The 15,791-nt window shown below is 51.5% G+C and overlaps 3 protein-coding genes and 1 long non-coding RNA gene across 18 annotated transcripts in view; 1 reads left to right on the top strand and 3 right to left on the bottom strand.

Annotated features, from left to right (window-relative positions):
* HOXB3 (homeobox B3) overlaps positions 1-15,791 on the bottom strand; it is a 41,464-nt gene that overhangs the window by 22,585 nt on the left and 3,088 nt on the right. For 7 of the 14 annotated variants that reach the window (XM_065531392.2, XM_074019383.1, XM_065531381.2 and 4 more), the window contains exons 1-2: positions 3,708-3,785; positions 2,498-2,675 (exon numbers count right to left, since the gene is read on the bottom strand). The exons of 3 other annotated variants lie outside the window; for them this stretch is intronic. The gene's annotated coding sequence lies outside the window, so the exon portion shown is untranslated. Of the gene's footprint in view, positions 1-2,497; positions 2,676-2,835; positions 3,786-10,839; positions 11,068-15,791 lie in introns of those variants that run through there. 4 more of the 14 variants (XM_045374944.3, XM_015438214.4, XM_065531384.2 and 1 more) reach the window with 4 other exon arrangements.
* On the bottom strand, positions 4,179-7,025 carry HOXB4 (homeobox B4). The gene is made up of 2 exons (XM_005583561.4): positions 6,538-7,025; positions 4,179-5,699 (listed from the first exon to the last, which is right to left on the bottom strand). Exons 1-2 carry the CDS (start codon positions 6,992-6,994, stop codon positions 5,401-5,403), a joined length of 756 nt encoding a protein of 251 aa, XP_005583618.1. The 5' UTR covers positions 6,995-7,025; the 3' UTR covers positions 4,179-5,400.
* LOC135967676 (uncharacterized) lies at positions 6,192-15,305 on the top strand. Of its 2 annotated transcripts, XR_010581848.2 has the most exons (3): positions 6,192-6,297; positions 12,118-12,185; positions 12,940-15,305. It is a non-coding gene; the product is annotated as an uncharacterized lncRNA (long non-coding RNA). The 2 variants fall into 2 exon arrangements; XR_012425714.1 differs by having other exon boundaries at positions 12,118-15,305.
* LOC135967670 (uncharacterized) lies at positions 8,781-11,225 on the bottom strand. The gene has a single exon (XM_065531404.2). The coding sequence runs from the start codon at positions 11,123-11,125 to the stop codon at positions 10,199-10,201; it is 927 nt and encodes a 308-aa protein (XP_065387476.1). The 5' UTR covers positions 11,126-11,225; the 3' UTR covers positions 8,781-10,198.

Genomic DNA, 15,791 nt, shown 5'->3' with positions numbered 1-15,791 from the left:
GGAGACCCACTGCCAGTGCTGGGGCCGCCTCCGAGGGCTCTGGCAGGACTGGGCAACCCCCCTCTGCCCAGGACAAGCGGGTGGAAGTAGGAGAGAGAATGAGGAGGGCCGAGGGAACTGGGGAGAAAGAGGGAAAGAAATCAGAAGGTTGGGAGAACTGGAGTGGCACTAGGATTGTCTGGAGTGAAGGAAATGGGAGATCTGGCAGTTCTCCTTCGTGAACCCCAGCTTTCTCTGACTATGGTCTGTCTCGTTTTCCCTTTGATGGGCCCTAATCCTCACACTGCAGAAAGCAGTTTGTAAAGTCCCTGGCGACTAGGTCTTTGTCACTTGAGCCTATAGAGGGCCCACAACTGGCTATCTGCCCTTATAGGTAATGAATGCACATCTCCCTGAGCCCCAAATATTTTTAGTCCAGGAGCAGCCTAGCTTGCTTTGTGCTCATCCTCTTTCCTTCCTGAGGCCTCCAGCCCCTCTACTTATGCCACCCAGGGATAAAGGAGAGACTATCAACCACTCCAGCTATTTATTGCCTGAAATAGAGTCCCCAAATTTCAAGAAACCATTTACAAAATGCAAACCAACAACCCACATATCCCAGCAAGGTTCTGTCTCTCCTAGTCTTAACTGAAGGGGAACATTTCGTCCTCCCAGCCAGCGTCTGTCTGTGTCTGTCTCTCTTTCTCTTTGTCTCTGTCTCTCCCCAAGAGGGTGGCTGCTGGTATGGATTTTTAAGATACAGCAAACAGAAAACAGTTTTTGGAAAGGCTCTATGTTCAGGGCTCACTCTTTGACAAATCCTCCACCTATTTCTTAAAAGTTTCTGGAAACTTTGGCTAAGCTGGGACAGCAGGTCCTGGAAAGTACTCAGAATAGTCTGCACTGATCCTCCTCCCATTTCCCTTGCTCCTCTGGTGGGTGAGGCACTCCAAGGGCTTTTTTTGGTTATTGGGGAGATTAAGAATTAGGGGAAAGAGGTAAAGGTGATTGTAGAAATAGCTTCCTAAACAAAGGAACTTCAGAAAATGGGTTGATAGGCTGTGGATTTGGATGTCAGCCCTCAGAGAGATGACAGCCTGTGAAGCAATGTTCATGGCAGAAGCCCTTTCTCTTCGCAGCTCAGGAGTTTATTCCTCTGGCCCTCTGAAGCCTTGAGGATTAGGCCCCTCCAACCTCTCATATCTTCTCCCTTTGTCTTTCTTCCTTCAGTTCAGTTCCCTCCAAGTGAAACAGTAAAGAGATGAACTGGACCTGGGAGGGGTGCCGGGAGGATGGCTGGAGTCTGGACTGCTAAAGGTGCTGTGTACAGAGAGACAGATAACCACCCTACTTTCCTACCCCGACTGGACCCTTGGGCTAAAAATCTTTATGTCTTTTCCCCCAATGGACAGTAATAGAAAAATAATCCAAAAGTTTCAAAATAGCAAAGATGGGTTTGGGGCCTAGAGGGGTTGGAGAAGATGGGACATATGATGGGCCAAGGACCTCTCCCTGCAGAGGTGTGACTCTCCCTCCTGGGCAGGAGGCAAAAGCCAACACAATGTCCAGTCTCAGCGAGGTCAAGGGGCTTCCGAGGTCATTTTGTGGTTCTAATACTGAGCTAATCGCCTAGAAAACGTGGCCTCTCCATGAACTCTCTCTCCTGCCAGCCTCCCGCCTCCAAACCCTAAGTGAGGCCTCAGGGAAAAAGGGCCAACACATTCAGGTCGGCTGCAGAGCCCACTGACTCCCTCAGCCTAAGAAACAGGGCTGCAGAGGAGAGAACAGAGACCTCAAATTAGGAGAGCAAAGGGAAACCAAACCAACATTGCTCCTTCAGGAAGAAGGCTGGGGGGACAGAGCAGAAGAGAAATATTTCTGCATCAGTGCACCTCGCCTGTGAACTGAGCAGTTTCCTGCTCCAGAGAGCAGCACGTATTTGTCTAGAATCCCAAGCTAGACACAAGAAGAAAAACAAGAACATATATCCATTTATACCCGCTCCAAAGCTGGAACATTCCATTCAAGCACTGGATTTGATTTTTCCAGGAGGCAGCAGTGACAGCATCGCACCGGTAAACAGGCATAGGGGACACCAGTCCCCAGTGTAGACAAGCAGAGTCACAGAAACACACCGACCACATGTGGACCTCACTAGACACACCCATGCACACATGCTGGAGCTCGCTGTGCCTGCCTGCATTTTCCAAAACCAGAAAAGCGCTTCTGAACTGCCTCACAGAACAACCTTCTTCTCTGGGGTTTTTCATGGGTCCTGACACCTCAGTCCCAACCAATTCAAACACTCTCCAGGTGTTGAGGCCCCTCTCTCTCTCCCTCTGACCCAAGCATCAGTCATCATAAAAGGGAGCAAACCTGCCCAAGCATCCACCGTAAAAACCCAGCCAAGAGAGTTAAAAAACAAAAAGGAGGAGGCGAGAGAGTGTTTCTTCTTTCGCTTGTGAAAAGAGCTCATAAAACGATCAAAACACGCCAGCCTGGGCCAGGGCTTTGTTACCTTTGCGCCTCTCGCCTCCTCTCGCCCGAACTCCGCCGATCCCATTCATGACGAAGGGCTTCTTCCAAACTGAGAGAAAAAAGTTTTCAACTTTATGGTTCCAAATTTTTTCTCCCTTGCAGATCCGGGAGAGACGGCTAACACTTTTTTCCCCCAACAGCCGGTCTGAGGAGATTTGCTGTTGAATAATAACAAAGGAGAGAGGATACGTATTTAAAGAAAAGAAGTGATTAATGGTTTTCTGTATAATTCTCACATTTTTCTTAGCTCTTGTCTACACAGAATGGCTGTGAACTTTAAGCTCCATAGAAATCTTTTTTTTTAAATTCTATTCATACCTTCCAAAGAGCAGCTTTGATTTGGTTCTTTAGAGACATTCTTTGGGGGGGCATATGCTTTTTTAAGAACTATTTTCCCCCTCAACTCGGGGCTTCGGCATCCCCTTGCAGCTAAAACACCACACCGCAATCCGACCGAAATAAAGCTCGCCCCTCTCATCCTCCAGGTCCACGACGATTTTTTATGAGTCTCCCAGCAGCATTTAAACGGACAGTTCAGCAGCCCTTTCGCGGCTGGGGACACCGGCCTGCCGGTTCCCCCTGCCCTACCCAGCCTCCAACTACCAGAGCTGCAAGCTGGAGGAATGCAAAATAAATAACAATAAAATGCGCGGGCGGGGGGGGTTGGTTCTTTTTATTTTCTGAAAGGAAATGGGACTGAAAAAACGACTTTTAATTGCATATGCTCTCCCGAGCCCCGAGCTTTTTGGAGGTGGGGTGGTTGCACCCTGGACGACCAATGGACCAGAGACCCTGAGGCTGGAGCTCCCAGACCTCAGAACTTCTAAGCAGTGCTGCACAAAAGCAATTCCAGCCTGACAGAACTTCTGAGGGTCACCTGCACCCCTTTCCCCTACCCCCACTCCATTCTAGGGGTGACTGGGACCTCAGAGACAGAAAGCTATTTGGTCCCCAGTCATACTTTCGATACTTTCTATGAGAAAGAAAATGAAAATTAATACTGGAGCAAGGCTTCACAAAAGAGGCCATTTGTCTTCTTGATTATCTATTTGCTTGTCAGAGTTTGAGCTATGGCACTGGCTAGCTCCTTTGTAATATAAAAATACTCTGAAAACCTGCAAACACCCAGAAACATCTGTGCAAAAAATTAGACTCATTAAAGCCTTAAACACCTCAGAGGAAAGCGATACCTTCTTATGCTGCGAGGAAAGAGGCCAGCCTCATGGAATCCTCTCTCGGAACTTTAATAACCAAAGAGCCGTCTGTCTAGAAGGAGACAGCTTAACCGCATTTTATTTGCTTATGACAAATAAATCACGATATGAAAGGCTTTGCCATACTTAAGCCTCTTGTGTCCTACAATGAAACATTTTCCCCCATTAGGGACTGCAATCAGCCCTCCCAGTCCTTTCAATCCATTTTTGGACTGAAGGGAAAAAATTAAAAGCCCCAAAACAAAACACACCCACCCTAAAAGGAAAACAAACCAACCACCACAATTTGGAGTCCTCTGAGATAAAAATTCCCATCAGACTCTTTGACAAAAAATCTTCAACCACACACAATGTGAGGCTGAACCCACTAGGGTGCTTAAAATATACACTGGGTGGCATTTGTCCATATCTTTACGCCAATGTTTCAACAAAAACACGCTATGCTGGTCACAAGAAACCAAACATTTATTTCTATTGTCACTCTGTACAGCACACAGATATTCACAAGTAGGAAGGGTTCTAAACTCAAGCAGCCCCAGAGGTAGGAAAGGGCCTGGTTTTGGAATGTCAGAAAGAGAAAAGGAGAGAGGACGCACATGACACAAAAAAATAGTAATAATAATATTATCAATACTAATAATAAACGATGCAACATGATAAACTATGGGAGAGGGCTCTGCAACATCCTCCTCCCAGACTGGGAGGGGCACATTTTATTTCCTAGTTTCACATTCATTTTCAGTCTAGGAGAGAGGCCTCTGCTGTACAACTCTGGACTGGCAGAGTAGTGCCCAGCTCCCAGAACTCAACTGGCCCCTCACCCTGCCAGGCATGGCTTGGCTTGGCCTTCCAGAGGAAGGCCCTCCGGGGTCTCTGAGTCTCTCTTTTTCCTTGGACTCAATTTCCCTCCTCACTCCTGAGTTGTCAAGGCCACCCGCTCCCCTACTTGCTCCCCTCCTCTGTTCCCCACCCCCCAACCCCATGGTGGAAGTGGGGGAGCAGTCATTCTGGCCCTCCGTGAACGGGCACGGAGGATGAGGGAGAGTGTGTGTGCGTTTGTTACCGTGGCCAAAACACTGCACTATCTGGCAGTCAGAGGGTGCTTTCGCTGGGTATCGGGAGTGGGGGACAAAGAAAGGAAATCCAGGCTGTCTTCCAGCAACGGCAGCAGCAGAGGCGGAGGCGGCCGAGCCGGGCCTCATTTGTTAGCGGGTGTCGAGGTAATGGTCGCCACCGAGGCCCGTCCTCTCCTCGGCAGAGTAAATAAGACAGATGGGCCTGGGCCTGGCGTGATTAAAGATGAAACGTGGATCCATCTTCGCCAAAGCTGAAAACGAGGAGCTGCAGCCTCCTCCTATTTCTCTTTCTGTTTTTTTCTTTCTTCCTTCTTCTTTTTCTTTTTTCTTTTTTTTTTTTTCTTTTTAAGGAAGAAAGCAAGAGATTTGAATCTTGCTTCTGGGGGGGCCTCCCCGTGGCCCTCTATTGTCATTTCTATAAATAAAGCTTCCCCTCCCCCTCTTCTGCGTTTATTCGCATATAAAGTGTGGGGGAGGGCAGATAGATTTTTCCGGGGCCCAGGCCCCAGGGCCCCCTCCTGTCCCCCCACCCCATCCCCTGCACTCACTGCCCACCCCCACCCCGAGGTTCGTGGCTCCCGCGTGCGGCGGCACTAGAGCGCGGGGGGTCCTCCATTGGGCCGGCCAGGGGTCCCTCCGGCTGAGCCTGCCGCACCACCCGAGCGGATCTTGGTGTTGGGCAACTTGTGGTCTTTTTTCCACTTCATGCGCCGGTTCTGGAACCAGATCTTGATCTGGCGCTCGGAGAGGCAGAGCGCGTGGGCGATCTCCACCCTCCGGCGCCGTGTCAGGTAGCGGTTGTAGTGAAATTCCTTCTCCAGCTCCAAGACCTGCTGGCGAGTGTAGGCGGTCCGAGAGCGCTTGGGCTCCCCGCCGGCGTAATTGGGGTTTACTGGACACACACGGAGAGAGGGAGAAAGAGAAAGTTTTATTGCCCCCGAAAGGAAGAGCCCTTTCTTCCAGCGAACACAGTGTTTCCCTCCCTCCCTCTCCCGACACCTCTTCTTCCTTCCGAGGGAGAGGGGGAAAAACGAAAAGGGAAGAATGCAAGACCCAAGAATGAGAGAGACCTCCAAGTTTTGGAGAGCTGTGCTGTGTCCTTGTTGTTTGGGTGTCTGGTGGGGAGGGGGGACATGTGAGAACTCCCCCAAGGTTTTAATTGCTCCTCTCTCTCCCTCAGCTTGGGGCCCCCAGAATGGGAGAATAAGGGGGTGGAAGAGGGAGGGGAGGTTTCCCTAAACCTTTCCTCTGTTTAGGTCCCACCCTTGCTGCTCAGATTCCAAGCAGTGCCTGCCCCTACTGAAAACTTTTACCTACTTCTCCAGCCAAGGAGTCAGACTGGAAGAAAGGAAAAAATAAATACTGGGAGTTGACTCAACTCTCTGCTTAAATACGGATTACCTCCTCCTCCTTCTCCTCCTCCATCTCCTACACCCCTCCCCAACTTCCAACTTCACTGAGACTGTATCTCCCTGGCGAAAAAGTCGCTGGTAAGAATGGTGAAGAGGATGGGGAACCTACTTCAAAGGCTCAGGGCCCACGAGGCCATAAAAATTTATGGGGGATGTAATTACGTGGCTCTGAAAACAGGCGACCGTAAATCTCTGGCAATGGCGAGTTTATAGCGGGGACAATTGGCTTCCCCAGCTCACCCCCCCACCCATGCCTCCGAGGTCCCTTTGGTGTAAAGCTCCAGGGGTGGGAGGGGGAAAGGGTGCCCACGCACTCACCCGTGCTCACGTGAACTTTGCGCATCCAGGGGTAGACGACTGGCTCTTTGCACGCGGAGTGGGACGGACTGGGGTGCAGGGGGTTCTGGGCGCAGGGAGGCGGCGGGGGGCTGCTGCTGACCGCCTCGCAGCGCTGGCCGGGCTCCGGGAGGAGGGCCCCGGCGGGTGGCGGCGCAGGAGCCCGAGGGGACAGCCCGGGCGGTGGCGGGGGCGGCGGGGGTGGTGGCGGAGGCGGCGGGGGCCCAGGGTCCCGGCAGGCCGCATAGCGCTGCACGGTGCACGCCGCGCGCCGCCCGAAGCCCGCCTCCGGCTGGAAGCTGCTCTCTCGCCTCTGGCCGCCGGCGTAGTACCCGGGCGAGTGGTCGCTGGGTAGGTAATCGCTCTGTGAATATTCCTCGCATGGAGGGAACTTGGGGTCGACATAGTTTGAGTTGATCAAAAAAGAACTCATAGCCATTAATTTCTGGGAATTGCCCACAAAATATACTAAAATTTATTCCGACCCCTGACTCGTTTTCCTGTTTCCGAAAGCCCTCCTACTTACTGTCAAGTGAACAAAGTTAGGCGCCCACGTGATCCTCCGAGCCAATGGCCGACCCGCCTGCGATTCCCGGATAAGGAAATCTGCTCACCCGGACCCCACTCCAGCCACAGAGGTTTATTTCCCCTTCTTCTCTTCCCCCTCCCCACCCACCCACCCAACACCAGGATTTACATAGGGCTCCTGCGGGGCGACCCCCTCCTTGCCTCGCTCTCTCTGGGATCAGAGAGAGGGAGAGAGCGCGCGCAGGTTGCGACTGGAGGGCCTGTTGGGGCGCTGGGCAGAGCGCAAACCCTAGATCCCTTAAGAAGTTGGGGCTCCCGGTGTAGCCCCTCCTGTTCTGCCTCACCTCTGCCCAGCATTCTCTACCTTCCATAGGCCCCAGTCTCCTCCCCTCGGCAGGAGGGAGCCCTAGCACCCTGCGTCTCTATGGGGAGTTAGGTTACTGGCGGGCTGGGGGCTCCGTCTCGAAAGGGGAACCCATACGGGGGCCAGAGCATAGAGCTTGGGGCTTTTCTCTGCAGCCGGATGGGGAGGGGTAGGGGTGAGAGAGGAGGCGTCCAGAGCTAGAGGGCGGGTGCGCAGAGGGACTTGTCAGAGATGAATGGAACCGCGGGCGGATCGATAGGAAATTCATGCACTAATTCGGGGAGACCTCGCTTTCCAAATCGCATTTAGCTGCGCAGTTAGCTAGACTGTATCAGTCAGTCCGTCTGTCCCCCGTCTCCTATCCACTCCTCCCTTTAATCCACGCGGCTCAAGCCCGGAGAAACGACTTGGTTTCCCACACTATGGATAGAGCGCTGGGGTAAAAAACCTGCAACTTTTGAGAGCAGAATTGATTAGCAATTTGCTAATTCCATAACCACCCGAGCAATACTAACCATGGGTCTGAGACGTTCTAATTGTTGCTAATGCCGCCGCCTCCGCGGCGAATAGAAATCTCACATCCCTGTGATACTGGGAATACAGCCCTAGAGGTTGTATTATGTGTGTACCCCCACACATAATAACACCCCTTGGTAATCGAGTATTTCCAGGTCATCTTGTTCTGAACTGAAACGTAAAGGCGACCTCAGCATCCGTTTGTTAAGCAAATTTCCTTTGCCTTCTTCGCACACCGAAGACGAGTCATTTTTTTCGAAATTTCCAATAAAGCCTCTCTGAGCCCAGAATGGAAAGTGGGTGCGTTTGGGACGAGAATATAAATTTAAAACTTCAGCAACAATAACATTAACCTCTTAAAGAGAGGTGAAAAAGGACCAAGGCTCCCAGGGGCAGGCGTGGGGAGAGTTCAGGTAGATGATTTCTCCATCTCTAACCAGTTGAAGGAGGAAAAGAAAGAGGAATAAAGAGGAAGGAGTCTTCGTGTGGCCAGTCACCAGATTGTCCTCATTCAGAAAAATAATACATATATATATGTTTTTTTTTCTTCTGGAAAAATACGAGCGGAGTGTTTATGTCAACTACATATTCCCCTAGATACGAATTTGTGACCACAAAATTCCTTACACAAATTCGGATCTACAGGGTATATACAGAAGACAGACAGATCTTCTTGGCCCAGAAATTTTCCAGTTCTCCTACTTTCCGCGCCTTCTTCGTTTGGGGTGTGGTTTGAGTGCTTTGGTTTTATTTCGTTTTGTTCTAGTTTTGAGCGCTGGGAACAGAAAAAGGCACTGCGAGTCCGTTCTTGGGATTACAAGGTTTTCAATTCTCTTCTATTAGAATTACAAGTAGCCAGTTCGGAAAGGGACGGGAACCTTGCCGCCGCCGCCGCCGCCGTGCAACTCTCGGTGGCGCATGAATTATGAGATGTAAACATTAGCTAAGCACAAAAGGAGGAAGGGTCATTCTGAGGCTGCCGCGAAGTCAGATTCAAGCCTTTCTGGGTGCCTTCGCGCCCCTCCCCTCCCCCCAGGACTTTTTTTTTTTTTTTTTTTTTTTTTTTAGAAAAAACAAAACTCCAATCGGCTCCTCCCTGCCCCTCCAAGCCTTTAGTTTGTGATCAAACGAATATCTAGATATTTTCCAAAGCGCCTCTCAGCAAAGGGAGGAGGAAAAGGCGGCTGGGTGTGAAGGAGGTGTAATAAAAGTCCTTTTGGAAAAATTCAGTGGTAAAAAGAGAGAGAAACAGCTGTAAAGAAAAATGCTGGGAGACCAAGCAGATGGGGCCCCGATATTTAATGACGGGCAATTCCGTTTACAACCTGAGAAAAGATCAAAGGCGTTTCATTTCCGAATGAAGGGCAATGAGGAACAATAAAAGATGCAGCCAGATGATATAGGGTCCCTCCCAGCCTCTCACACATCCTGGGAGCCAGGAGAGGGGGTCTATCCTGGGGAGGTGTGGGAGGAACCCCATTTCCCCAGCTTCCTAGCCCCAGGCGGGTCCTTTCCTTCTAAACACATACGAACTCGCTTAGCCACCTGCTTGGGTTGGTAGTGGTAGGACCAAAATGGGCATCTGGGGTTTCGGAACCAACTTTCTGAGGCTCCCAGAAGTCGTGAATTTACTAAGCTGAGAGTCTGGGGATTGGGCTGGAGGGAACTGAGACTGTGAAAGCTGTGACAGAGTAAGGGAAAATGTGCATAGAAAAAACCTCCACCCCACCCAGACTCCCTACTCAACTCCCTAGGTCTGAGAAATATTTGCATCTCTAGTGAGGAAGTCAAAATAATATCAATTTCATTAACAAATACAGGAACAACACAAAAACAACCCTCTAACTGCAAAACTCCAGAGATCTCTGCCTATCCCCAGTCCTGGGACCTTGCAGGTGGGTAGGAGGAGAGTTCCCATCTGCCCACAACTAGGTCCAGAGACCCTCTGATTTTCTTTTCATCTTAAATCTAGGAATTGCCAATGTTGGCCTCTGGGCCTGATTTCTAACATCAACATTCTCCCAGACAGGCTGAACTCACACATATTTGGGAGAAAAAAGCAAACTATTATTACACTACTGTTGTCTTTGCCAAGAGAAGGTCCAATAGGTAATCTCAGACCCCCATCTGGGCAGTCAGGGAGACTAGAGTCTGGCCCAGGGCCCACAGACAAAATGCGCTGCTAGGATCCCCACCAGCTCCCTAGCGTCAACCAGGGACCTTTTACAAATCTTGTCAAAGGCCACTTAGGGTCTCCAGGACCCACTCCAACCGTCCAGGCCCCTCCCCCACCCCATACCTCCTGTCCTTCTCAACTCGACAGCTCTCGGAAACCCTTCCAACCCATCGGCATTTCGGAAGTTTGGGAGGGCCGCTGGGCCGGCTGCCGGGCCTCTCTGCTGCTCTACACTTCACAAGGGATGCGGCCCAGGTGCCCCAGCACCCCAAGAGAGAGGAACAGGGGGCAGAGCCACCGCGGGTTTGGGTATCCTTGATACTGGCGCCCGAGAGCAAAGATTTTTCTCCTCTGTGGGCTGGAAGCCGCCACCTGCCAATCCCACCAAGGCGCCGCACCCCCCACACCCCTCTAGCCGCCCGAGACAGAGAACAAGGTTTATGGGCGACTCCCAGGACGGGTTTCATCGGAGCGGGAGGCTGCCTCTCCCCTCCACCGCCCAGAAGGATACGAACAGCAACACGCATAATAATAAAATAAGAGCAGGGGCTGCGCGCTATCGGAGCCACCTCCCCTGCGCTCCCGGGTCTTTCCGCGGCTTCCCGACCGCCTTCTCCTGGCAGCCACAGGTTGCTAGCATGACCTCGCGCCGCCCAGCCACCCTCCGCCGTCCGGGCGTGTCCAGCCCGCGAGGAATCACCTTTTGTCGGAGGGGAGAAGGGACTCAGCGAGGGAGTGAAACCGAAGGCCCGAGCGGAGGCGAGTCCCCAGCCGGCCTGCGCATCGGCGGCGGCGGCGCGGAGGAAAGGCCCAGAGCGAGCGAGGGCGAGGGTACTCACCGGGAGGCTCCCCAGCCCCGCCGGCCGCCGAGCCGCCCGCGGACGCGCTGGGCAACAGCTGAGCTCGCTCCTGTCCACTATTGTGTGTCCGGAAAACCGGACCGCGGCGGCGGGCAGACCCACGGGCTCCCTCAGAAGCCGGAACATGACTTTTTTTTTTTTTTTTTTTTTTTTTTGGTGTGTTTTTGTTTTGGAAGCGCAAGTTTTCGTATTAATCTCATACTTTGGCAGTCTTTGTTAAACAGGCGCGTCACGAGGCTCTCAAACATTTTAATAATTTTTAGACGCCGTGACCTGCGGTTCACCCCTCTCCCGGCCTCCCCCACCAGCAGGCAGTTACTATAATACGCTCGCGCAGTTCGCTGGGTCATATTGAATTTTGCGTAGGTCATTACTTGGGAGAAAAATGACAGAGCAGAAATTTGATTCAGCTCATCCTCTCCAGCTCGACTTTTCGCCAGTCTTCTCTTCTCTTCACCCAACCCCCACCCCAAAAAAGTCCCATTCGGATAAGAGTCAGTCGGCCACGCCCCTGTTTTGACTTTCCATCATTCCCATATTTTTGTCAGCTCTGGTTCCAGAGAGAGTGTGGGGTTTCACGTGGGATCCTTTTGAGGCCTGAGAAGGAGGCTGGCACGGGGAAAACTGAAAGCGTGGCTTTGGGCATCTGGGCCCCAGAGAGCAGGCCTGAGCAAGAGGCCACTTCCCTGAACCTTACCCCTAAATGCCTGTATGGCCAGGGCCCGGATCCCCACTCCATTGCACACTCCATCTGCTTTGTTGGCTCCCCTAAGTGTCAGAGATACCCTCATTTCTACAAAAGCTTTGGAAGCTCCAGGGCCTAGAAATGACCACTCCACCTCTTGGGGCCAAGATTTTGGTCCACACAACCCAGCAGTTTCCAGGAAGATAGAACCCTGAGAGACGTGCTGGGCTGGGATGGTCAAAGCTGGGGACATAACTTTCAGAGCTTTAACTGTCCTTTAAATACAAAACAATAGCTTCCCCCTTCCCCCAAATAATCGTTCTCATCAATACAGTAACACTTTTGCCTACCCCCATCAACCACACAAGGAGGTTCAGGAGCAGATCAAGAAGGCATTTAAAACAGTGAGATTTTCTTGGGTTTGTCTCTCCAGGATTAGAATCTGGTGGATTGCCTACAACACACTTCTCCCGTTCTCCAGCCTCCTAGGGACCTGCAGAGGTGAGTCAGGTGACTCCCTTTCCTCCCAGTTCAAGTCTACAGACTGAGACAGGGCTCCAGCCTAGTTGGTCGGGTGGTAGCCTCCTAGTAGGGAGAGGTCAAGAAAGAACTCCCCAAGGCACCCAGCTTGGTCTAGAATGGCAGAGGCCACTTCTTCCCCATCCTAGGTCCCTCTAGCCCAGGACCTTGGGCTGCTCCAGTCTATACCGAAATTTGCTAACGTTCCGTCCAGGAACAGAAGGAGATGGATTCTTCAGTTCAGGCTTTGACATCTGTCTCTTCAGGACTCCAGGAATTCCCTCCTGGTCTGACACTGCAGAGAAACTCGCCTAAGGACTAAGCAGAAATAGGGACCTACACCCAATTGGTTTAGTCAAAACCCTGGGTTAAATCTATTTGAAATTTGATATTAAACCTTTGTCTCGTCTGGCCATGTTTCAAAAAGGAATCTTTACAGAAACTCTCAGGTTATCTTCATCCTAGAAGGAAAAACGCCCACAGTGTACCTCCTATAGTAAACGCTTGGAAGAGAACATAATGACATCTCATAATACAACAGTCATTTAAAGACCCAAAATAGGCATATGCCCCAGTGTTATAATTACTGAGTCTCTCTAGGCATTTACTTATGAGCTAAGCTCAATGCATGGATTCAAAGTTCATTTCAGGTTGCCTGTTTCAACTCCAGTAAAAAAGATCTCTGTGAGGCCATTTGGTACTTTTCCTTTGCATTTCTCCTCCCTCATCCAAATAGGAAGAGAAGGAGTCAAGATAAACACAAAAATGGAGGCTTGGGAGAGAGTGAGAGAATTAACAAGCTAATCTTTCAATAGGTAAGTTCTTAAACTGCAGCAATTTGGAGAGACAAATGAGAGTTTGGAAAGGCTCCAGTGTTGGCCCATGCTCATGGACCCTACCTTCCTGACACAGCCTGGGGGTTAAGGGTGCTGGAAAACAGGCCTGCCTCTCCCAGGGTTGGGGGATTGAAAGAGTCAGTAGTTTGATCCCTTTAGGGCAAGCAGGGTGAATTGATGTTGGTGAAAATCAAACCTTCACATTGGAAGTATTCTTTGGCCCTGCCAGAAGTCCTACAAAGACGTGGGGGTAATTTAATTGAATTTCTAAAATGTGTGTGGCTAGGAAGGTTTAATTAAATTTAATATGGTGACTCAAAGATTATCTTTGGAAGAGAAAATTGCTCAGAGGGTTCACCACACCCTAAGCGCTGTCTTTTCTACAACTCACCACCACCACCAGTCTCACCCTTTTTGGAGAAGGGATTTTTCCTTCCTCAGTTTCCCCTCCCCAGATATCTGCCTCTTCGCTGCCCAGTTCTGCTCCCCCACTTCTGCAACCCACAAATCTTCTTTACCTCCAGCATCCCTGGCTCCCTGGTCCGTCTTCACACACATACAGCCCCCTCCCCCACCGCTCCACCCCACCCCCGCCCCAGTCGCCTCCGCCGCGCTCGCTCACGCATGGTGTAAACTTTTGACCCTCCAACTTTGCGACCCCTCCGGCAATAACACTGGCCTCACCACCCAGGGTCTCATTCTGATATGCCGGCCGGCCGCAGAAACCCCAGGGCAAAACGCTCTCCTTACCCCTCCCCCTTTCGCCAATGTCCCCACTCCCCCAGGGCCTTAGACCTGGGCAAGATGAGTCTTTTGACTATTAAATAACTCCTTGGAAAAAGACGCGGAACCCACTTCACGCATTTTCAACGGTCTCTTCTATTGGGATGCCTGGAAGGGCTTTTGACCACTCACCCTTCTTCATTTTTGACCCCCAAGTGGGGCAGAGGTTGCTGGAGGAAGAGACCTATGGTGAGCAGTAGAATGGGCTGACCTGGAGAAGGGCATTTTTGGGGTGAAGGGTGGAAAGAGCTTGGAGCAGGGGCTCCTCGGGAGCAGAGGGGGCCACTGTGCTCACAGGGCTGGAGGGAGAGCTCAGTGTCCCAACAATGCGGGGCCCGGGGCCACCTTGCGCGGCCGTTCGCTGGCGCCTCGGAGGCCCCAGCCCGGCTGTGAACTTGGTCTAAGGCGGACTCTACTGGCAGCTCCGGGATGTTACAGCCTCTGCCTCTAGTCCAGAGCAGCGGCCGTGCGGACAACCCGCGCGCTTTCGGTTTCCCTTCTGCCCAAATATCGCCTCCCAGACCACCACCTCTCACTGGGAAGGATTTCCTTTCTCCTTCCTTAGGATCCTTTGGGATTCAGAAAACAGAAAAGAAAACGAATTAGAGATGCACGCACCTAAGGACAAACCTGCAGAAGCCCCGAAATAGGGTATCCTCCATGATGCCTCCAAATCCCCCAAGAGGCGACGCCCCACACAGGTTGGCACTTTCCCTCCACTTCTCCCCTAAGTGTGTCTTTCCCAACTGGCCTGGGTCATCTTTTGGTACGGCAAAATGGTCTGGGGCCTGCGAGGTACCTTTCCTCCCTGGATGCATTCAGCCCTACCCCACTGGGCTCCGAGGTCAGGGATCGCTGTGACCAAAACCAGCCTCTGTGCTCCGAAGCCGCAAGGCTCAGCCCGGATCCACTCGGGGAGAGGCAGGCCAGAGGGCGGCCTTGCAGCCTAGGAACCGTTTCCAGGGAGCAGAAGCTAAAGGATACTGCAGAGAGTGCATTTTTCTCTCCAAGAGGAACTTTAGGGGGAGAAGAGACAAGAGAGGAGACGCCTAAATCACCGAGAAAATGAAAAAGGAGGGAAGAGAAACGTTAAAACTTGGGGAAAAGGTGCTTTTTGGGATCCGACAGGTTCCCGAATTGCCGGAAGTCCAATCCTCTCCAGGCTCCCAAATTTCCCCTCTTCCTCTTGGAGCCTGCAATCAGTAAATTCGCCAAAAGAAAGAACGAAAGATCCGCCTAAACCTGCCGGCGTGCCCCCACCCCAGGTCTGCAGCGGTGGAGGTGCTGCGGCGGTGTGGCCGGTGGCGCGTAATGTATGCTGCAGCGGCTCGGAGCCCCACGTAGGCCGGCGCTGCTGCCCCCGTCTGCTGACCTCTGCATGATCCCGGACTCTATGAATTATTGATGAGATATGAGCGTTGATTTCCCCTTTCAGGATGCAAACTCCATTATATTGTTAAAATGGCGATTTAATCGTTGAGAATAGCTTTGGTGTGGGTTTTTTCCCCCAACTCATTTGCGACTCCTTCCTTTTCATTTAACTCTCTTAATTAAATCCTTTAACAGATTTTAATCACTTTTTGGAGGGAGGGGTAGGAGAAAGGAGAAGGCCATAAGACCATCACTACCAACAACAACGCGACGCTAAAGCAAAATAAAACAAACCAAAGTCAAAAACCATCATAAGCCTCTACCTTTGAGAAGTTGAAAGGAAGGTGAAGAGAGGGAGGTTAACCCCTCTAGAAAGGATGCTCGTTAACCTCTGCTGGAGACAGACCTTTAGAGGGCTGGGGAAACCCACCAGAGACAAGGAAGAGTGGGGTGGGGCCTGCAGGAACGACCTGGGGGTATTTAATCCACTCCTGCCCCACCCCCACAACCATCACCACCATGAGACTTGTGTGTGAAGTTGACTGTAGAGACTAAGTCATTCTTGCCCTTGCTGAGAACTCCAGGGGCCTCAAGCCTG

This window comes from Macaca fascicularis, chromosome 16 (genome assembly GCF_037993035.2).
Source record: "Macaca fascicularis isolate 582-1 chromosome 16, T2T-MFA8v1.1".
In the NCBI taxonomy this organism is placed as follows: domain Eukaryota; kingdom Metazoa; phylum Chordata; class Mammalia; order Primates; family Cercopithecidae; genus Macaca; species Macaca fascicularis.
This window is presented reverse-complemented; position numbering and strand designations above follow the sequence as displayed.